Here is a 23752-nt window from a genome sequence, read left to right as displayed (position 1 = left end):
CGGCTTTATACTACTAAATTCTAATTAAATAGACAAATAATTTTTTAGTGTTAGGTAGTCGAAATATTGAAACTTGTCTTAATTAAATTTTTCATCGTATTGAAATATTTCATAATATTAATTTCATGAAATTTTAAAACTATACATTTAGGTACATAGGTCTCTAGCTGAGATCACTACTAGCGCCAAGACATCAAAATTCAAATTTCTTCACGTCCCGATTGTGATTTGAAAACTGTTGGTACTAGGGCGTATATGCAATGGAATATGGATAAATACCTAACAAATAACTAATATATATATATATAATATATATATATTGTAGATAGATAAATTTATCTATTAAACGATTAATAAATAATATATTAAGATACAATGTCTTTGAAAAAAAAAATGTAAGATGCAGTAAATTTTAAAAAATAATTAAATATATTTTGGTTAGTATTTCCGTTATTGTTATGTGTAATGTATTTCAAATATACTGAATACATGATACATCTCGATTAGATATTCGCATCTCGTCTCAGCAACAGTCTCAGCAGTCAACCGTATCCTGTATAATTTATTTAAAGACTTAAAATGTATTTAATAAATGTGTAAATATATTAGGTTACTACAATTTTTATCAATGTTGTAAATTTTGTAAATTTTGTAAAGAGTGAAGATTATTTCTCTAGTTTAGAATTCCTAGAAATTCATAGATGATTGCACTTATTTTAAATAATATATTTTGAGTTTAGCAACGGGGAAAGAACGGTCGACAGTACTACAACCTCTTAAGTCTGAACTTTAAGTGTTATCCTAATTATCCTTGTACTCTTAAGGAAGCTTACTCTTATACTCGTTTATACCTATTCTTACTTGTAGGCACTCAACGTATGCAACGTATAATGAACAAGTCAATTAATTTTTCCATTTTGGTGCCTTTAACGGCTTTGTTACTATACTTATTTAAACCAACTGTAAATAAAACTATTAATCGTACACGGTTGGCGCATCGTAATCTGACTCCTTAGACAAACAGTCTCTCATAAAAGAGGCACGTGCTGATGCTCTGTTCTTTTCTGTTACTTGAAATTGCGTCCTAAATACCCATATAATACAAAAACCTGGTCGCATAGTATATGCCTGCGGCTTCTTTTGACCTGTAGATACAAACGCCGAACCCGGAATTTTACACATGCCCTTGTTGATTATAATTTATAAGACATGGTACCGCCGCTAAGATCTTTTTGGAAGCACCGCGCCGTTTTTAGAACCAGCTGAAAAACACCGCATCGTAGTTAGATACCTATATATTCTGAACACAGCTCTTGTGATTCATATTTACTTATTTTTGACTATACTATGATGTTTTTTCAAAAAAAAAAAATACACATATTACGCATAACATATGCGTACCTATAACTGCGCTCACATAAGAGAAACACGCGGAGGATTAAACCCCTTAGTGCAAATCAAATTTACTCTCTTTGCAGTTTCTTCTATTTGTTTAAGTAGGTGGTAAATTAAAATTAACTCTCATTTTTGTCATCTATGTAATCTGTCTATACTTTATATATACACGGACCACGGTCACGGGTAAACAATACAAATAACTTTTCATTATAGTTTTAATTGGCGACCGTGGCTTCAGGTGTTTCCTCCGCAAAGGAAATCTTAAATTATTTGTAAAGGACACTCGTTATAGTCGGCGCTTTGAGTTGTATTATACATTATTCATCACTGCACACACACACACACATACATATACGACACGCACAGTATTATTGTATTATTAAATATATTTTATTAAAAATAAAATGATATTTTATAAACTGTTTGTCTGAAGTGCAATGAGGTGGAAAATATTGCCAGAGTTTATAACTGGTCGGAGTGAGCACCTGCAGTCCCAAAAGATTCTATACTCACTACCAGTACATTTATGATGATCTTTAACTGGGACAAATGACTCGAAATAACGTTTTGTTACCATCGTCGTGGCTCGCTAAATATAAGCCTATACATACAGAATAAAAAAGTATTAAGTCAAACGTTAAATGACGGGTCTGATACGTCAAAAGAATAATTAAAACAACATACACGACACACAATATGATATATTATTATAAAATGTCTTTATTACCAGCTGTTTCCCAATAGCTGTAGATGTTCGTAGTATAAAAATGAATAAACACATACACTATTTGTGGAATACTGGAATCGTGTACTTTAAACTGCGATTATTATTTTTGGAGCTGGTTACTTTAGTGAATACCTACCGGCTACAATCACCGCAAACGCTAAAGCGTGACAATGCATAAACGTCACGTATTACTGTGGACCATACCGGGAGCTCCCAATAGATGTTTTGGTAAAAAAAAATGCAAAACGACAGAAAAAGACACGTTTTCTTGTACCTATACGATACCGCACGATTGAAGATTCTATATTATTCAACAATTCACATAAGAAGACCACCATCTTTTATTACACGCACGTTCCTCCAATTTGGTACCTACCAAAACCGTTCTCCACAAAGCTTGTCGGCATACTCAGCCGCCCGGGGCAACAGCCCCCTGTTGCCCCCCTAAATACGGTCCTGGGGTGAAGATATTGGTGAAGAGATTAAAATACAAATATTATAAAATATTTGTACTCTGTATTTCGATGTATTTAGAACCTATTAGAAGAATGAAGAATCACTCTGATACATACATATCTGTAACAACTGTGAATAAGTGTGTAAATCGAATTTGGGTCAAAATTGACTAAGTACGCTAAGATGTATATAGTCCGAGGCGTCAGCACACCTTGAATAAATGTCTAATTCGGTGGACCAACAAGAAAACCTTGAAAAAGATGTGAGTTATTAGCTAAGTTGGGATTAATGGTACCTAGCTAGTCAAAGTTTAAAATCGCTTCCCTGTAAAATCACTGAAATCGACTTGGTACTTACACACTTATTCACAGTTGTTGCCAGTTATATCTGTAACTGGCAACAAGTTATTTTGTTAGATATTATATTGTAGTATTGTACACAACTTTTAAACATACATTACATGCACAATATATCCATATAATTAATAATTGTGTTAAAACGTGAATTACAATTAATACCACAAATAAATTAATATTATTTTTTTTTTAAAAATGAAACGTTTTGTAGGTAATATGTTTTGATTATTAGTAAAATTAATTTATACCTAATCACCGTTCTATATCGTCATTAAAAAATATTAACATTATTGAAATTATAAATTTATATTGGTGTTATAGATCCCATATCTACTGTACGTAAACATTTAAAAATAAAAATAGGTTAACTTAAAAACTATTAACACACAAAGGCAGCATTTATTGTAAAGTGGCAATAAAGATTATTATTTATTAATAAATACATACAAATGTGTATCGCGCTAGAATATAAAAATTTTGCTACCAGAACGAAAAAAATATTATCTTATCGAAAATCCTTAAATATTAATTATTATGGAGTACTTTTAGTACCTTATTTTGAGTTCCTTACTCATAAACTCGTGTTATTAAAATATTTTGAGTTTAACATACAATATTATGTGTTTTTCCAAACGAGTAGATTGTGTACTTTCTGCACAGGCAGCTACCGCCTAGCCTACCACATAAACATCGTAAACTATTACTATACTTGTTAGTTGTTTTATTTATTAGTAAATTATTATTATTTATTTGAACTGAATGTCTTTAATATAGTACCACACCGTACTTACCTACTCCTTGTAGGTAGGTACGGACAGAATACACAGGTACCTCACCAAGGCAATTTTTATTTTTATGGCACACTTTTTATTAAGCGTGTCTTTTCGTTGATAATAATAAAAATAAAAAAATATCGTAAAGTGACCATTAATATGATGAGCGTTGCCAAAAATATATCTACAAGGGTTCTTGGGAGTTATTGTCCGATCATTGTCGTTTAAGTGCATTTTTAGCCGGGACGGCCAACAGCTGTCGAAACCGCCCACCCGCAGCCCGGTGCCAATGGGGTTTTATTAACTTGACAAATACACTGAATGGACACACAATTTCGGGCCTATTTGGCATCTATTAGCCACGGACCCGGAGTCACAAAGTCAACGAACATCTGCCTTTTACCCTCTTATTATCGCTACAAATATAACGAGAATCGTGTTAGATTTCGCCTTTTACTGAATGCGAATAACCGATACGCGTCAAATGCAAATTCTACTTTACACGTCTCAGAAGAAGACCCTTAGGAAACGGAAAACCCATATTTATTATGCGTTATCATTCATACATATTTTATTAGTGTATTTCATAGCAGATAATGCATTTTAAAAGCCTGAAAAATTGGGCAGCTACTGTGCGGAACTAACGCTTCTTCGAAAAACATTGTAGGTGGATACTTACTTACTTATATTGAAGTACAAGTCCCTAACAAGTAACACCTTACACCAAATTGTATTATACCTCTGCCGAGTTGTACAAAAGTATTGGTACTAATAATAGTAATTTAAGGGCCACTATTTGGTCATCTAGGTGGTGAGAGCTTCAAGTGATATTTTCCCAAAAAAAGTTTTTGATCATACAATATTTGTCGATGCCATCTTTTTGAATCTGTATTTGTTTTATAATGTGTTATTTTTCATGTAATTTTTAAAAGAGATATTAAAGAAAACTAATGAACAGATGTTCATTAAAAGAAAAGAGGATGTTGAAAATTTCACTTTATTTTTTTACTCCTGTTAAAATTTGTAAAAGTCACTTTTACTATTTTGGTTCTTACCACTTTATTATTTATTAGCAATTAGCAAACTACTAAATATAATTCACTAAACCTTTAATAATTATTACAATGTACAACACAAATTTGGAACAAGAAACAAAGTTGGCCTTAGAATTTCTCTTACACGTTTATCTTCGCCTCTTACATCTTCACCTTACACTCCCAACTACATGGGGTCGGCCACTAAAAATTAAAAAAAAATTTTGTGTTGTGATAGTTTAAGCATGTTTTAAACGATTTCATGATTTTATAAAGGTTATTAAAATTAGTTTTTTATTCTATTTTCTTTGCTGAAAAAATACATTTGGTAGTAGGTACCTACAAATCAATAAGCGATGAACATTGTACATACAAAGTTACAAAAATTTAATTTTTCCAATTTCATAGTTTCATAGAAATAATAAAAAATGTGAAAAAATCATTAAACATAGTTTTGTAGTGGAATTTTAATTATAGCATTATAACAGTAATTGATACTTGATATATTTTGTTCTCTAAGTCACATGGATTTTCATCTTGACTTCAGAGAACTTAATTTTAAGATAAATAGCTTTTTTGTTTATTTTTGTAAAATTTTAAGTTTTAATGGCTCGAGTTTTGGTTTGAAATCCAATCCTTCCCTTTTACAAGCGTTAACAACCGCCTCTAAAAAATGTCTTGCGTGCGCCACTAAATTTGAACCTTTAAACCATTATACATACATAAATACGTAGAAAAACGTGTGAACTATTGTCCATAAACATTTGTTATTTAGGAAAATGAAAACAGCTGTTGGGTATTAATGTTTATTTACTATGATTTCAATGGGTAGCGAAAACCACATTCAGTATATGCTTTACGAATATCCTCCGGGTGTCTGCAAGTTTAAAAAAATTGTATAAAATGAACAGTGCGAATTCAATACTTGTCATTTCAATTGCAACCCGGAATACTGCCGTACAATCAGTGTTTAAGTGACGTTATCTAGATTTGAAATCTCGACGGCGTTCTAAACGAAACACCTTTGTGCTGCCGTTTATGTACTGTCGGAATAGGCAAAATAAATAATAATGTTTCTTTTATTATGTTTTGGAATCCATTACCCGTCGGGTCGGGGGTCAGAGTAAGCAAACCCCCGAAAGTAACTGTTGATGCGCCTTTCAATAATAACATAATATTTTATTATTATCAGTGTGCGTGTCGTTCAATCACTCTCTTTGTGTATAATTTTACACATTTGTGTACATTGCACTGTTACTCCAGCGACGCTAATACGCCAAGTTCACGAATCCTGCATAAGAACATAGAGCTTCAAAATTGCGGTAATTTAGTGTAGCATGTAGGTATAGTATAGGTGTCATAATCGCATTATACAGCCAATATACAGTTTTATATAGGTACACTACCAAATATTACCTTATTTACGCAAGGACATTATGGGTTTTTGTCCAGGGCCCATGCGGATCAGGGGCCCACCTACTAGATTTAATCCTTTTAATTTAATTTACAATTAACAATTTTATTAATATTACAATAATAATAGGCTGATTTTTTTCTTTTGTCCGGGGCCTCAAAAATTCTAAATCAGGCTCTGTTACAAAGGAAAATCAAAGATGGACATTGTACATATTATTTATTAATTATTACAGTTATCACTTTGAACTTACCCTAGCGTACAAGGTTATAGCACTTATAAGTGAGAGTGACTTGTTTGGTTGAACAACTAACAATATTATGTAAAAAAAAAGAATCAGGGATTCAGTATTTTGAAAGTAGCATAAAATCATATCTTACAGGAAAATAAGGTCTTGATGCAAATCCGCAAATAACATATAAATACAAGGCCAAAGTGGACCCATGTCTTCTGTGTGACAGCTCAGTGCAGTGGCGTAATTACGGGGGGGGGGGGGATTTGGCTGTTGTATCCCTCCCATACATGTTACAATGGTTGTATTAAGCAGAGCTTATGATACATACAAAAAAAAAATTGAAGGAGGGAGGGGTTGATGAGTAAGATGTATGCAATTTTTATTTTAAAAATTGCACCTCTCAATCACAATCCTCCCCCCACAAACATGACCAAAGTACGTCACTGGCTCAGTGGACCGTAGCCTAGAAATAGCTCACCTGTAAGATTTTGGAAATACACCAAAATAAAAGTAAAGAAAAGTTGTAGTATACTGAGAAAAACTTTTTGTACAAATAGGAGACGAAAAGTTTCAAATAAAAATCTCAAAAAATCGAATTGTAAGTATGTTTTTTTACTCATTTCGTTACATATTTTAAGAGTTCTTGTCCCTTCGGCAGTGAAAAATGTTCGGTGCTGCCCCAGCAATCGATTCAGGTTTCCCACTTATGTACTTCAAAATTAAAACTCTTATATTGTTACACTTACTTAATTCTTATGTATAGGAGCTACTGAAGACTGAGCTACATAGTTAATGTTCCTAGTTTCGATTCAAGATGTTTTCCTCGAATCTGGATTCTAGACTAACTACGGATACCAGATGACAATTATCATATACATTCGACTGTCGACTCGACATGCCGATACGCGATCACTTGTTAACTTGTAAGGTCAATCGAAAGGCGTACGCGGTACGTGTAAATACATAATACGGCTAGAGTATATAGCCGGCGCACTACACAGGAGAACAAAAACTGACCAAGATCGATGGGATAAGTTCCGGAAGAAAAAAAGAAGCGACAATAGCAATATACATGTAGTCATAACGATAATGTGCGTCGAGTACCTGAGTAAAAGCAGGTGAATAAGGCAAGGTAAGGCAAAAAAGAGCCTATAATATTATATACATATATGTTGCGGTGGACCGCCCAGTAATGAATGGATCGGCATTTCCGGCCGTTTCATTCACCGTTTTCTCTATGCGCGCGCTTCTCTATAAAACCATCCAGATTTTCATTTAAAAACAGGTTCCGATTTCATGTGTATGCGTGCGCTATTATCATTATTTATTATATTACATACATTGTAAAATCTAAAGAAAGAAAAATCGACCGTTAACGTGCGCGTGAGGGATGCTCTTGAATTTCAAAAAACCTTCCGTAGGGATACGCCCAGAACACGACAAAACCATGTCAAGATATTTTTAACGGAATTCCGAAAGACAATAACCGTAAAATCGTTAACAGTAATGTGGGAAATTTGAATACCACAACACGATGATATTGAGAAAAATAATGATACGCATAGAATTTATTATTCTATATAAATTTAAAAAATAATTATTTTACCTACTTACCAATTAGGTACTTTCTCGGTGTCACTCATAATCTATCTCTAAAACCATTTATAAAAAATTATTACCAGGTAGCATAATATTTAGATGGTAAGAAACAAAAGGGTACACGTGATTTTCATACAGTTTTACAGGAGATCAAAATGAAAATTATATTTTCAATGACGTGTTGTTATGACCGATGTTCATAGGCATGGATGTTTCCGCCGAAAATAATTATAATTTAAATTATTCGATGAATTGACAAATAAGAATTAAGATTTCACATCAGTGAATCGCGGATTTGAATGAATATCAAGGAATTAATTTTCAGGCAAAATAAACAAACACAATTGATGATCTGGCTGTTTTATCTATTTTTGTTTTTTATGATTCTACTAATGGCCATTATTTGTTAAAAAAAAAAGTGTTTGGTTTCAGTAAGTATATAATAATTAAGTTTATCATAATACATTATGTATTAAAATACAAATTTCAATTTTTAAACTATTGGACAAAAATCTCGCATATGTGTTTACTAATTTTGTCTTAACTTTTAAAGTTAATTCCTATATAAATAATTTAAATCTTTGATCTACTGATGTCAGATGTGACATCTTCTTATTAGACAATCCATTGACGAATTAGAGTAAGATACGGTCTGGCGCAAAAGGGAGACCCTATCTTGTTTGCCGAAACAGGGAACATTTTTGGAACAAAATAATCTCACCCGTGATCACTAGTTATTTTTAATGCCTTATTTAAAAATAAATGTAAAATTGTGAAACAAATACAGATTAAAAACATAGCCATTAACAAAATATTTTGTGATTAAAAACTTCAATTTGAACAAATTATCAGTTCTTTTGATTTACTTTGATTATCACTTTAATTAACATTTCCTAGCTACTTTTTTTATTTTATTTTTTAAAAAGCTAGCTTTAACTTTCAAGCAAATACTATAAATCGTTTATATTATTTGCCAGCTTTTTACTGTCCTAAATACAAACTACTTTTTTGTTAGAAATGATCATGAAAAAATTGTATTATTAAGGGAAACTCCGCCAGTTAATAATTATTTTTATATAGTCCCCATTTGGTCCGAAAATGTCATCTGGATGAACAAATAGAACTGTGGAAGTTCCATAACCCTATGTTAAGGGACGTTCAAATAAATTGCCTAGGTAGTTTCTAAATTAAAATTGTAACCTCAAACCAAAACTTAATCATTTTTAAATAAATGTATTAACTTAATACATTTTAATTCATAAATTAAAAATTTGCATCTATTAAATTATGGTAAAAATCGCCAACAGGCAACCAATGTTTAACAATTTTGTTGAATAGTTTTCTGTACTGGCCACGCTACGTTGGCATTGCAAGCTCACAAACATTCTACAAAAAGTATCTGTTTCGGTTATACATGTTGTGTATTTTTTTTTTATTCTGTACCCACTGATAACTTTTAAAATACTCTACTGATTTTTCTGAGCAGCAAATCGATCGTTTAGACACAAATAAAGCCTGCTAGGCGCCAATTGGCGCTCCAAGGCTAAAAAAATCTGGTCTAAATGTGTTAAAATTAAATGTAATTTCTCCACTACACGGAAAACACAAAATCATGGATATTTCATAAGTTTTCCTCTCCCCTCCCCATCTCTGACCTATCCCACGATGTCACAAAATTACCAACTCAAAATGGTCTGGTATAATTGGGAAGAAGATGCTAATTCTAGATGGACCACCAGCCCAAAATAAATGGCCTAATAGGAAATAATTTTTATGTTATACAGAAAAATCGCTTTGAAATCAATATAAATACATTTTAATATTTAATTTAATTTAAAACATCATACAAAATTTGTCATAAATATAATTAATATTAAAAAAAAAAAAGGAAAGTAAATTATATTTCAGCTTCGATGTGATGCTGAGAACTGAGAAAGTCTTGATTCTACAATAAGTGCTTCTTTTAAATAAATTGCGAATTTTAAATAAAATATAAAATTATTCAGTTTCTATTTTTTGTGGCTAAAAATCGTATTCGTAAAACGTGGACTTGTCAATTAATATTTTAAGTATAGTAAATTAATAATTAGTAATACATATTGTCAGATACGGTCTGAACAGTTAATGCCGTTCATATTATTATAAATATAAAACATAATAATAATAGTACACCTACAATCGCTGGTACACATCATAATACACAAAGTAAGGAGTATTTTTTGTAGACAGCTTCCTAGGTGTTACCCAAAGGCAAGGCGTCTTTTACCATTGACATCTCCGTACCCCCACCACCTGTATGAACTAGTAACTATAACGGCCAGCCACCACCACCGCCACTATAACAACCCCGAGGGTTTACTGTATACACTATGCATATACTGTCTATAACGCGTTCCCTTCAACCACCACCAACCCAACGATGTACGGCGGCCGTCTTAAAAGAGAAAAAAGATACCTGAGTGATATACCATAAGGAATAGCGTTTTCAAGGGTCGAGTCAGTATTCGTCCAGGGTCTAAGTCGACTACAAGTGTGATTCCTTCGTCCCAGATCCTGCAATCGCCTTCCTTTGGATTCAAACAGTTGTCATCATAATATATCAAGTAAGATTACGAATTCATCTATAAACTTTATTTGTGGATTTTCGTTTGACCTAATACTACTAACGAACACTAAGCAAAAAATTATCACCTTCATCTACAATTAGATCATCATCTACATACAAATTTAAATGCATGAAATTAAATAAATAATTATCACTCACTCATAAAATTGATTTGGTTAAAATTTAAATGTTTTATGTTCAACTGTTAATGAGCTTTTGAGACAGTTGAGTTTTAATTAAATATCTACTTTTTTTTTAATTTCACTATTAAGATATTCGTCTGTTAAAACACTCCAATTTTGGCTATTACTAGTAAGTAGCGCAATTTGGGGCAATGTAGGGGGCTATGCCCTCTGAAACATCTGGAGACCCTTTGAGATTATAATTATAGCGAATAAGTTTTCGATTGCCGATTGGTACTATACCTACTAGGGTTTTAAGGCTTGATCCTTCCCAATACATTTTTTTCCAGGTTGTTAAATGTTAGGTTTAAGAAATTAGTCTATAAACATAATTAGAAGACTAGAGTAATTAAATTTAAAGTTAACTTAAAAATTAACAAAAAAAAAACATAAAAGTATAGAAAAATATATGCTTATTTATATTACTAATATGATATATACACTTAATTCAATAAGTAAATTATTGACTTATATATTACAGGTAACAAAAATGTGCCATACCACTATTTCCGATATTGAAGACAATATTGACGACACTTCCTCCTCAACCTCTTTTTCGGTCAGTAAAAGAACTGGTAAACTTATCGAACCCCGAAAGGTAAGGGAATATTATATTAGATACATATATTTTATACAGGCAATAAAATTAATTTTGTTTTTTTCAGATAAGAAAACCGTTGATGGAGAAAAAACGGAGGGCGAGAATTAATCAAAGTTTAGATGAGCTCAAGCGAATTGTAGTAGACGCCGAGAAACTCGTGAGTTTACAAAATCGTTTGTTAATTATATCATAAATCATAATAAATATCAACAAATTAGTTCCAACACAATTATTAAAAAAAAGTTTTTAAGCTTTACTAACTTAAGGTAACTCAATAACAGTCTCGAAAAAAATGTAAAACAGAAATTTTGTCAGTTTTTGAATTTGAAAAAAACGAATTTTTTGCACACTTAACATCCAAGTCCAACAGCCAAAATCGAATTTCGCCATTGTTATCAGCGTAAAAAATGACGTTTCCACACAAATTTTTTGATAAATTAATTTTTATTTGGAACAAATTAAATATTTTGTAATAAAAATAAAATAAACAATTTTCTTATTTTTGCGTTAACAATTGTTGTAAATTTTTGGGGGTGTTTTTAAGGTATATTAAACTTTATTTGTTCTACATCACATTTATTAAAACATATTTTTATCATCCCACAATATAAAAAAATCACTATTGTATTTTATTTTTAGAATGGGCAAGAAATTTCAAGGGTAAATAAGTTGGAGAAAGCTGATATCTTGGAAATGACAGTTAGGTACCTAAAACGTCGTCCGATGTCAACGCCATCAGGTTCAGACTTTTACCTTGCCGGTTTTAAACAGTGTATCGACGAGGTCCAAGAGGTAATAACAGAACATTGGACAATTGGAAAGTCACAATCGGGAAATCGGATGGTTGAACACCTTCAAAAGTGCATGCAACGACTAAGTTCACCTGAGAAACATCCAACACCAAACGACTCGAATAACCTCTCCACAATACAGTCTCATTTCAATAGCAATAAAATTAAAATGGTAGAACAATCAAGGCATACAGAATTTGAAGAGACTTCCAATACAATGTGGAGGCCTTGGTAATTTAAATATGTTAATTAATATTATTATTCTGGTGTTACTTCCAAAACTATATTCTCTTTTTGTTGTTATGTTAAAAATATTGTAAAAATGTATATAAATAATGTATACCACTGAATTGCTTGGTTTATTTATTTTATTATAATATTAAACTCTTATTAATTATTATATAATAATCACAATTTAAAAAAAAGTTATGTGCCGATCAATTTATTATATTAGATATAATATTATATTTAAAGTAATTTTACAATGCAAAGTTGCCTTTTTGAAAATTATAACAGTTAATTTTAATCAATAACTTATTTCTACATGGATTTTAGAGTGAACATAAATTGTATCATTTTGTTTTTGAATATTCTTATCTAATCTATACTGTGTTTCAAAAGAGAAGACACCAGCGCAGAAACTAAAACGCGTTACTCCTGGCTGTGCAATACAGGTACTGCGGAGTTGGGAGCATTGCGTTTTAGTTTCTGTTCTTTTGGAACGCAGTATAGTAATATAACACACAATTACATATGGAATGGAGTATTGGTCTCCTCATTTAGATATTTTGTATTAAAATAATTTGAGACTTAGCTAAGTATAATAGTGAATAGCATAATTTAACACACACACACACACAAATTTTACCTAAATACACATAAAACCAATGCCCTATACTAGAAGAAGAATATTTAGTCACAGTTTTACAATAAACAACTAACAAGATATTTTCTTAACACTTAAAATTAATCACAGTTTACAGGTCTTACTATACATATACTACAAATTTTAATAACATTTGGTAGTGTTTTGAGCTGTAGAGAAGTTGTAAATGTATACTCTGTATTTACTCGCCTCACACATTTCTATGGATACACAAAAATCATACTCTTTTCACAGGTATACTTTTGTTATGAGTATGTGGATAGATAGAAAAGTGTAAAGTGGGTACAACAGCATACACCACTGATTTTAAGTATCTATATTCTGATTAGAGAAACTGTCTAAACTCTAAAGTAATAAATATAATATTAATATACACTTCTATTTTTTGTAGGCCATAAATTAAAAAAGGGGGATTAGTCTCTTTAAACAATTTATACTCAATACTATAACAAACGAACTACATAAAATGTAAAATTTGAAACAACAATATTATTTAGTTTATAATTAATATAATATAGTTTTTATGCAAGTTGACTTAAAATGAATAAATTGAACAATTTAATACACTAATATCAATATTAACATGTAAATAATAAATTTTCAATTTATGAGTAAGATAAAAATAATATATACTTATCTAATGATAATTTAATTTCGATGTAATAAAGAACAATATTATCTTATTATAAAAAAAAAAAAAGTTATACACCATAAAAAATTAAGGAAACAACGTTTTAAAAATATAACAATAACAATAAAGATTAAAGTAGGGAAAAACTGCATTAATTTCAATATAAATACATAAATAATCAGTATTATGCTTGCAAATATCAGTTAACCCAGTATATCATTCAATTGAAAATATTAATCCCTACAATAAATTATCTGTTAAATCAAGTTGGTTTGGTTCATAATATATGCTAGTAACATATGATATTATAATTTTTAAGTTTGTAACATCAAAACTTTAAATAGTATGTTTCAATAATGAAAGTCATAACAATTGTTTTACACATCATTTTTTATTCAGAGCACAAATTACTAATGAAATAATTGTACTGGAAGACAAAAAAAATAAACCATACTTCTAATAATCTTAAAATTTAATTTTATCAAAACTCCAAAATTAAGAAAACACACTAATATGATTATTGTTTTATACTATGACTAAAAAAAAAATTGTAATTTGGTAATATTCAATAGAAAAATCGGTTGACAAATAAAAGTTTAGTAGGTAGTAATAATATTACATATATATATATATGTATGTATTTATGTCTATAATAATAATACTTTAAGTAATTAGAATAATTCAAGTACTTTAAGTTTAATTTGATAATACTGAATTGAGTTACAAAAATTTATTTTATTTTTGTGTTATTTGCATCAAGAAATAATTCAACATTTAATAGCAATGAACAATAAAATTAATATAAGCGTGTACTACAAAATTTATCATAAAAAAAGGTAACATAGCACTGTAATATAGTTAATTGCAATATTTAATTTAATAACAATTAATTTTATAGTATAATAGGAATTATTTTTTTTTTTTTTACTCTTAGTATGTTACGCTAATGATCATAATTAATAATTTAATTGTTCTATACATTAAAGTACAAATAAAAAACAACAATAATGATAAGTAATAATTAATATTTTTGGATATAACAAATAAATTAAGTGTAGATGTAATAATATTAATTAGATAATTAATAATCTATATTTTAACCTGGACTCGTATTACGATTCAAAATTGAACCCAATTAGGATTAGAGCTGTTGCCGCTCGATTGAGTTGTGCTATTGGCCGAAGCAAATTCACCCCAATTGTTAGTATTTATAGGTCGATGTGACGGAGATGAAGTTTGTGAAGGTGGAGCTGGGATAGTTTTTGAACCTGATGAACTGGGTGGAGGAGGTAAAAGACCAATACCACCTGTAGACGTTGGACGAGGTTTGGCAGCCTGTTTGCTGTTTACTTCACTTCCATCTTTTTTCTAAAAACAAAATAATAATGAATTAATATAATACATTCAGATAATACATTATAATACTGTTTAGGTAAACAAGTTTTGATAAATAGCTAAAGTATACATTTGAGGACCCTACTTTGATGTAGAATTTCTACTTTAGTTAACTCAAAATTTACAGAGTAATAGTTTATATAGTAACACCCCTGACAAAACTCATATTTTTTCATACAATTTGTTTGTATAATAAAACATATAGTGGTAGTTTTTATAAAAAAAAAGCAAATGTGTTATTATTTGCCAAAAAAAAAAAAAAAAACAAATGCTTTTGTTTTCTGAGGAAGTTTAAATGTGTTAAAAGATTATATTTTGTGTGTGATAGGTAAATATATTATAATAATATGTTTTATACAAATGTTTAAATTTAAAAACAATTAGATATCATTTGGGTGTAATAAAATAGCAATATTTTATGGTAATCTTATTAAAAAATTACATTTTTAAAAAATGTCTATGAATACTATAAGCACAAAATTTGCATCCGATGCTGCTTATTGTTATGCACGCGGAAATATGAAAATTGCAAGTAGCTATAACTTTGGAACTAGAGGAGTCCACAAACTGTTGACTTCGGATTCGTAATCAGTGTAAAAACACAATATCATAAAAAAAATCTCAAAAAACTGAGTGCCTAGTAATATATATTTATGCCAATAGTATTTTTAATACAGACTTGGGTAACATATAAAGTATTTTTACTTACAGTTATTTTCATATTAATTTTTATCGTTTCCCCTTCTTTGAATTTTAAATCTAGTTCTTGTTTTGGTTCATTTTTTTCTTTAGCAATTTCTTCGCACACTTTAATTCTTTTAAAATGATCTTGTAAAGCGACATTTAAATCAAAACTATCCGAACGATCACCAAAACCTAAGCCAATAAATGCAGCACGTCCTAATAAAAATAAAAAGATAGTTATTATATATTTTTTTGTAAGTGTATCAACAATTCTATTCAGACCATTTTCATCTTGAATTCGTATTACAAAGTACCGTGATGAATCTGACACAGATTCTATAGCAAGACCTGGATATGCGTCAATGGGACATTTGGCAAAAAGTTCACCGTTATTGCGATCCTCCAATTTTAAGGTACATGCATCTCCAACACTTACGATTCTCATGCGCCCAGTCCAGGTTGGCTCGGAAAGATTCCAGTCTGCTGCTCTACATTCGGGTAAAAAAAATGTATTTCTATGAAAAAAACTAGTTTTTTTCAAAGGAAGAACGAACAACGAGAAGAAAATATAAGGGCACTTGTAATTACATATATTGTACAATTAAACGTAGTGACAAAAGATCTTGTTTTAATTGGGTAATTGTAGTTGTGTAATGGAAATGTATTTACCTGTATCCTCTGTTTGTAGTCCTCGGAGGTATTTTAAAAACGAATACTTCGTTCTTTACCAATAATATACTTTCGTATGTCTCCATAGCTAATTTTAGTAATTTTGCAACTGCACAAAAGACAGAAAACCTGAGAAAATATAGGAGAGCAGAATAACGAGACAATAGAAAATCGTAGTAAATGGATATTACCACTCGTCACTCGTGTTAAAAACTGCAGATGTCAGAACATAGATTGGATGTTATCATTTTTTTTATTTGGTGAACACTGTATAATAATATGTTCCTTGTGGTTACACTGATCAATGTTCTTTTATTCCATTAATTTTCATTAAAACAATATTCGATAACGGACATCGATAACGGTTTGTACCTACTTTGTTATTACTTATTAGAAATATTATTAATTTTTGTAACTCGTTTTAAGTTTAAAGATAACTTATATCTATTGAGTAATGATATTTAACGTATGCCACAGACAAAAATTTTAATTATTATCGCAGAAATTAATAAGCGAATCTTATGGTGGTTTTAACCAAGCGATATTTCTTAGTTCAGCCGTATATGATATTTTGAAGACAATTTTACCAGTAAGTAAACTTATTTTACATAATTGGACATAAGTTCATATTTTAATATGAATTATTATAATTACATATAATTTTTACTGTTCACTTAAGAAAAAAATGTATTGCTTTTTTTTAGTGTTTTATATACTGATATATTTGATTAGTTACATAAGTTTTGAATAGCACATCACATTGTTAATTTAATATAGACTAACCAATAATAATATAGCTGTAGACAGATGTAAATCAACGTGTACTTTTTTGAAAATGATACAACATAAGGTCTTTTTAACATGAAACAACGTGTTTTCATAAGAAGATATAAATTTTACTATTTGCTAGTTTGCTAAAATAATATGTGACTTAGGTTCTTTTTAATAAATACCTATTCCTTTATTGAGTAGAGCTTAATAGGATGCATTTGATTATTTACTATTTTAAGAAACATAATGTTATCTTTCCTTTATATTAGACTTGTTTATAATATTGATTATTAAGTTGATAATATAAATCAAAAGTATAATTTCATATCTATTTAGGATCTATGCCCAAAGAAGTCTGTGAAAAAATGAGTAATAAGATACGTAAAAAATATGGTTGGTTAGGTAACAGCAACAAAATGTTTGAAAATAAGTTAATTACTTAAGTAAAAATAAAAATTCTATAAAATAATTATGAAGTTAGAAATACTGTGACAAGACAATTTATCGGTATTATTGTAGTGTAAATAAAATCAAGATGTATAGCTATCATTAATTATACAATGATAGATGAAAAGATTATTAAAGGTATCGAAATCGTTGTTCTACCGGGACGTTATGAAAAGTTGCTAGAAGAAATGTGGAAGATAGTTTTAAATAAAAATTAAATGCAAGCTTTAAACTATTATTTAAATTTAGTAATGTTTTAATATTATTGTTTACTATTTGAGAAATACTAACCATTAAACACAAATGAAGGGCACAGGGGAAAAACTGTAGTAGTCACATTACGAAAAAAAATTAAAAATATTTTTTTTCAATTTGTCATTAGTTTTTTTTATTTATGTCAATAAATTGTTTAAATAAATACATTTTTTATTAGAATAGCATTTAATGTGATTTTTTTTGTTCTTATGTAAAAGGTAGAGGAATTCACGAACTTTGTTTTTGCTATACTCTAAAATTTTTATAATGTGACTACTACCGTTTTTCCCCTGTGCCCTTCAAATTTATAAGTACTTAAATATATATTATTATAAGTTCTTTTTTTTTTTAGATATGAGTCGCACTGATATTAGAAAAAAGAAGTATAGCGGTGGTCAAAGTAACTATTCAATTATGGATACTGAAAACTTTGAACCCCCCCAACAAGCATCTACACCGGCAAAGAGTCTTAGAAGAAGCTCAAGAAAAGCATTACAGCCACTGAATGATAGCATTTTAAATATAAGCGCTATAAAGAAACAAGACTCTGAGGAATCAAAACCATATAAAATGTTGGCAGTGATAAATGAAAGTTATGAGTATAACCGTATGCCAGAACTATTTTGCAGTGATCCAGAAGATGAAACAGTTGACACAGAAAATGTCTCAGTAGCTACCACAAACGATTCTGATGATAAATGGACCACTTTGTCTGATGCATCGGAAAATAATTGCACTAACATTACTGATATAATGGCCGAAATTGATGCTGACGTAATGGTAAGATTTGAAAAAGCGCCAAGGCGATCTTATCCAGGAAGAAAAAGAAATAACAAAAGTTTATATGAAAATTATGAAGAAAATGAGGAAGAAGAAAATATACAGGCTAAAGCAGTAAAAAAAGATAAAAAACCTAAAAATAAGAAAAAAGATCCTCAAGAAGAGGAATTTATTCGTTCAATAAATGAACATTTTAATGAGGTAGAGAATTTTGGGTTGGCTGTAGAATAAAACAGTGACTTTTATATTTCTCATTTATTATTTTTTTTTTTTAAGTATCCTATTTTTTTCTTTGTGTATCCTTTGGATTTTTGAACAAATTGTATTTTACTTTTATATAATATATACTAATATGTTTCCATGTACTCACATTATGTATTGTATCTTCTATTTTAATATATCTATAATTTACAATTTTATAATTATTAACATATTATTCTGATAAGATATCAAAAATAATGTGTAAATGTATACAAATAAATGTTTTTATACAATGTTACCATTTTGAGTTATTGGATATGATAGATGACATTGTTCAAAAGAGTTATGGAACTTTTTCAAGATTTTTGGGTTAGTCTGTTACCATGAAATAAATAAATAAAAAAATCTTTTATAAAAATTACATTTTATTTTTCACTAAATATTTTCTAAATTAATATGCTAAAAGAATTTACAGTCAAAATAAAAATGTATTGGATCAAAACTTTAATTATTTACATTCTTCATTATGGGTTTTTACTAAAATTTAAATATATGTGTTTTGTTCAAATCTTAAGGTAATTGATTTTTATGAAATAAATAATTAGATTATCGCTGAATTGTACAGAATTTGAATAGCGAAAACCCGCAATTTCCTATACATGGAAGAAAAAATAATATGTTAAGCTTCACCATTTTGATTACGATTAACATTAAACTGATAAGAAATCATTACAAGTAAATTTTGAAGGTATTGTTACTATATACTAATCTATGGAGTATGGTTACTACTTTTTGTAATATTAAAACAACAGACTCTAGTTGGTCGATTTAATTGTTAAAACGAATTTTGTGAGTTTTATATTTAAAAGTTTTATTTAGAAAAAATGACACCTAATCCTCCTGAGGTATGTTGAAAACTTAATTTTATTTTACTGTTTTTCGTAATTGTACAATACTCCAAAGAACCTGAATTATTTAATTAATGAATTAATAGTCTACCTTTGATAAAACTTAAATAGACTTAATAATCTTTTTTATGATGACATATGTTAAGCTAATGGAGGTGGACCAGAGCAGTTGTCCTCGAGGTGATGGCTTTAAGTCGTATTACACTACAAAAATTGAAGAGCTTTTGCTGATCGTAGCAGAAAAAAGTATGAACCTCAGACGTTTACAAGCTCAAAGAAATGAACTCAATGCTAAAGGTATAATTCATTTTTTCTGTTATAAATGTGTTTATGTAAGAATTTTTGATATAAATTTACTTTTTGTGAGTACCATTTTTTTATTTGGTTGATTCACTAGTTCAAAAATTATAACTACTTAAACTTCGGCAGTCTCCAAGGTGCAGTAACATCTTCAACATATTCACTTCCTTTTTTTTCTTTTTTAAAACGCTAATATGAATTTTACACTTAATTTCAGAAAAAACTTTTCAATCTATAACCCTTCGTATAATCACAAATGCCCCTCTCTATGTCTTAAATCACACCCTTCATACCGACTTAAGAGTAGACACAGTAGATGAAACCGCTAAAAAACTATACAAACAATTCCGCTCACGACTAACAAACCATCCAAATCCCTTTAAATTCCAACGCTATTCCTGGTTATCCTCGTAGGTTAAAGAGAAGATGGTGTTGTGACTAAAATTAAATGCTTATCATAATTAACCAAAGCCCTATGTAAAGTGTCGCCATTAGGTGGCTACTTTTCTCACGCGTTTCATGTTAAAAAAACATACTTCCGCGTACATGATTATTGTGATAACTAAATTACAGATTGTTTGTTTTTAAAAATAAAGTTAAAAAAAAAAAAACTTCAGAAATAATTAAAACACGTTTGCTAAATACATTATTATTAATTATGATACTATTTTAGTGGTAACTAAACATTGAACTAATGAAGTCTGCAGATTTCTGACTTAAGATTTGAAAACAATATAAAAAAAAAAAACATATTTTGAAGAAAAAAGTTTTAAAATAAAAATTTAAACTAAAATTTTTGTTTATTTCTTTATGAATCGCTGTAATTTTAATTTCTATATTTATGTTTTTTGTTGTTGTATATAGTGAGGCTATTGAGGGAAGAATTACAACTGCTACAAGAACAAGGTTCTTATGTTGGTGAAGTAGTTAAGCCAATGGATAAGAAAAAAGTACTTGTAAAAGTTCATCCAGAAGGGAAATTTGTTGTAGACATTGACAAAAACATAGATATTAATGACGTGACACCCAACTGCCGTGTTGCATTGCGCAATGAAAGTTATACTTTACATAAAATTCTACCAAACAAGGTATGTTGTATATACCAGTGTTTGGAACATTAATTTATCTATTTAATGGTAAAAAAATTTTAACTTTCTTTCTAAACACTGGTAATTATTTTATTTTTTAACTACTTTGTGAATCTAACACCTGTATGCTATTGATAGGTTGATCCTTTGGTTTCTCTTATGATGGTTGAAAAAGTACCAGATTCCACTTATGAAATGGTCGGGGGCTTAGACACTCAGATCAAAGAAATCAAAGAAGTTATTGAGTTGCCTGTAAAACACCCAGAGCTATTTGATGCTTTAGGTATAGCTCAACCAAAGGGTGTACTTTTATATGGACCACCTGGGACAGGTATTTTAATTGATATATTTCAGTTACCAATTAGGTATTATACTGTTGGATAAAACTATTTTTTTTGTTACAAAAGGTAAAACTTTATTAGCCAGAGCTGTTGCTCACCATACCGAATGTACTTTTATTAGAGTATCCGGCTCAGAACTTGTACAAAAGTTTATAGGAGAAGGTTCTAGAATGGTACGAGAGCTATTCGTCATGGCAAGGTATAACTGTCCTTTCTTTTAAAATTTATATTTTTTATTACTATAATAGTTTTCTTTAAATTAATTCCAGAGAACATGCACCTAGCATAATATTTATGGATGAAATTGATTCTATTGGTTCATCGAGGATTGAATCCGGTAGCGGAGGAGATTCTGAAGTACAAAGAACTATGTTAGAACTTCTCAACCAACTTGATGGTTTTGAAGCAACAAAAAATATTAAAGTAAGATTAAAATTTAAATACCAAATGCTTACTAATAAAACTTTAATAAATTTTAATTTTATTTTCAGGTGATTATGGCAACTAATCGTATTGACATTTTGGATACAGCTCTACTGCGACCTGGACGTATTGACCGCAAGATTGAGTTCCCACCTCCAAACGAGGAAGCTCGATGGGATATTTTGCGTATTCATTCTAGAAAGATGAATTTAACTAGAGGAATAAACTTGAAAAAAATTGCTGAACTAATGCCTGGGGCTTCTGGAGCAGAAGTTAAGGTATTTATTATTTATAATTAAAATGTAAAATACTTGAGACATTTAATTGCTACTAATTACATTGGGGTTTTAAATTATTATATTAATTTTAGGGTGTGTGTACCGAAGCGGGAATGTATGCACTACGTGAAAGACGTGTGCACGTTACTCAGGATGATTTTGAAATGGCTGTAGCTAAAGTTATGCAGAAAGACTCTGAAAAGAACATGTCTATTAAGAAACTTTGGAAATAAATTGCAAATATCTATTATATATATATTTTTTCTTTTAAGAATAATTTCAATTTAATTATTTGCGTATAAATAAAAATCATACTAATACTATGCTTACGTTTTTTTTAAATTTTTTTATTTCTTACTCTTAAAAAATAGATACATAGGAATACAAAAAGTATTTATATTTTTTAATTATTACATTTATAATTTATATAAATAATTCAAGTAATTATTTGGAAGCAAATATAAATACATTATGCGGTGCAATATTGTTCTCTTTAAAACTTATGAAAATAAATTGAACTTGTAAAATTTAAATAAATTGAATCAGGTCTGTTGATTCTTATCGTCCATTGCAATGGACATGACCTTATAATCAATATTCACAGTAACACTTTTTCCAAGTCTGGTCTTTCCTGTACAGTATACAGGGGCTTGTATGCTTTTGATCATAGTCAATTTCTAGGATTATGTTTGAATGAATCAACAATCAATAGGTATTTGAAAATAATTTCTTTATACATTAAATAATAATTTCTTTATGTATTATTAATTACGTAATTATTATTTAATGACAATATATCAATAACTATGGCAATAAATCATTATAGACAGATTATAAATCATAATCGAGAATACCTTTAATACTTCAAACAAATGTTTTAACACATTATAATTTGATCGATATTTGTATTTCTACCATTACAGATTCACATCAAAGCTTTTATTAATTTCAGTTGTAATGATTCATATAGACCTGTCACCTCCCACACCCCAATATGCTCCATTCTCACTATACCCTGATCCCACTGTACTTGCTTTTTTTTTGCATTTAATATAGCTTGTAGGTTAACTTTTTTTACGGTTTCCACTACATCCTACTGTCGACAACCCTAATATTGTTAGGTCAAAATATTGAAACGCTACTACTGGTACATGGAAAGAAAATTTTTTTTTTCGTTTTCTGTAAAATTTAGCTATAGACTTAACACGTTTTCAAAGTGGGCAATTCAAATATAATTTTTTTGAAAATGGCTTGATTAAAAAAAAAAATTTGCAAGTTTATTTTTGGCCAGAATGAGTTTATTTTTTGTACATGATAAAGAATAGAAAGGATTTTTTTTACAACATAGTAAATATAACATCAAAGTTAAAATACAGTAGTCGTTCTTTTTTTGACATTAGCTGGGTCCTTGCAAATAGGTTCTCAATATTTTTTGTGAAAAATATAATAATTAAAAATACTACTTTTTTTATTTAAGGGAGCATAATCAGAAGCTAAATGTGTATTCAAGAACAAATTCCAGAG

The 23752-nt window shown here is 29.4% G+C and overlaps 4 protein-coding genes across 4 annotated transcripts; 3 read left to right on the top strand and 1 right to left on the bottom strand.

Moving 5' to 3' along the window:
• The first annotated feature begins 11263 nt into the window (after positions 1–11263).
• Positions 11264–12406, top strand: LOC126841789 (transcription factor HES-2-like). The gene is made up of 3 exons (XM_050578448.1): positions 11264–11377; positions 11445–11537; positions 12020–12406. Exons 1-3 carry the CDS (start codon positions 11270–11272, stop codon positions 12404–12406), a joined length of 588 nt encoding a protein of 195 aa, XP_050434405.1. The 5' UTR covers positions 11264–11269.
• Positions 12407–14482: 2076 nt separating this feature from the next.
• Positions 14483–16651, bottom strand: LOC126847407 (NECAP-like protein CG9132). Its single transcript, XM_050587613.1, has 4 exons — positions 16437–16651; positions 16050–16255; positions 15793–15983; positions 14483–15056 (listed from the first exon to the last, which is right to left on the bottom strand). The coding sequence occupies exons 1-4, from the start codon at positions 16520–16522 to the stop codon at positions 14808–14810; spliced, it is 732 nt and encodes a 243-aa protein (XP_050443570.1). The 5' UTR covers positions 16523–16651; the 3' UTR covers positions 14483–14807.
• A 148-nt stretch (positions 16652–16799) lies between these two features.
• On the top strand, positions 16800–19085 carry LOC126847408 (uncharacterized). Its single transcript, XM_050587614.1, has 2 exons — positions 16800–17025; positions 18262–19085. The coding sequence occupies exon 2, from the start codon at positions 18264–18266 to the stop codon at positions 18918–18920; it is 657 nt and encodes a 218-aa protein (XP_050443571.1). The 5' UTR covers positions 16800–17025; positions 18262–18263; the 3' UTR covers positions 18921–19085.
• A 552-nt stretch (positions 19086–19637) lies between these two features.
• Positions 19638–22551, top strand: LOC126847406 (26S proteasome regulatory subunit 8). Its single transcript, XM_050587612.1, has 8 exons — positions 19638–19795; positions 19945–20095; positions 20963–21186; positions 21325–21517; positions 21594–21726; positions 21797–21950; positions 22019–22228; positions 22321–22551. Exons 1-8 carry the CDS (start codon positions 19775–19777, stop codon positions 22459–22461), a joined length of 1227 nt encoding a protein of 408 aa, XP_050443569.1. The 5' UTR covers positions 19638–19774; the 3' UTR covers positions 22462–22551.
• The last annotated feature ends 1201 nt before the right edge of the window (positions 22552–23752 follow it).

Source organism: Adelges cooleyi, unplaced genomic scaffold, assembly GCF_023614345.1.
Source record: "Adelges cooleyi isolate 19-005CV unplaced genomic scaffold, UGA_ACOO_1.1 ACOO_flye_CR_arks_rails_tigmint_CR_PRNA_108, whole genome shotgun sequence".
Lineage (NCBI taxonomy): Eukaryota > Metazoa > Arthropoda > Insecta > Hemiptera > Adelgidae > Adelges > Adelges cooleyi.
This window is presented reverse-complemented; position numbering and strand designations above follow the sequence as displayed.

Bases quoted from the DNA above. Each gene is read 5' to 3' on its own strand.
- LOC126847406 (XM_050587612.1), top strand. From the start codon at position 19,775: ATGACACCTAATCCTCCTGAG. The intron at 20,096-20,962 runs GTATAATTCATT...TGTTGTATATAG, and splicing joins AAATGAACTCAATGCTAAAG to TGAGGCTATTGAGGGAAGAA. The intron at 21,951-22,018 runs GTAAGATTAAAA...TTTTATTTTCAG, and splicing joins AAGCAACAAAAAATATTAAA to GTGATTATGGCAACTAATCG.
- LOC126841789 (XM_050578448.1), top strand. From the start codon at position 11,270: ATGTGCCATACCACTATTTCCGATATTGAAGACAATATTGACGACACT. The intron at 11,378-11,444 runs GTAAGGGAATAT...TGTTTTTTTCAG, and splicing joins AACTTATCGAACCCCGAAAG to ATAAGAAAACCGTTGATGGA. The intron at 11,538-12,019 runs GTGAGTTTACAA...TTTTATTTTTAG, and splicing joins TAGTAGACGCCGAGAAACTC to AATGGGCAAGAAATTTCAAG.
- LOC126847408 (XM_050587614.1), top strand. From the start codon at position 18,264: ATGAGTCGCACTGATATTAGAAAAAAGAAGTATAGCGGTGGTCAAAGT.
- LOC126847407 (XM_050587613.1), bottom strand. From the start codon at position 16,522: ATGGAGACATACGAAAGTATATTATTGGTAAAGAACGAAGTATTCGTT. The intron at 16,256-16,436 runs GTAAATACATTT...ACCCGAATGTAG, and splicing joins ACTACAAACAGAGGATACAG to AGCAGCAGACTGGAATCTTT. The intron at 15,057-15,792 runs GTAAGTAAAAAT...TTTTGTTTTTAG, and splicing joins AAATTAATATGAAAATAACT to AAAAAAGATGGAAGTGAAGT.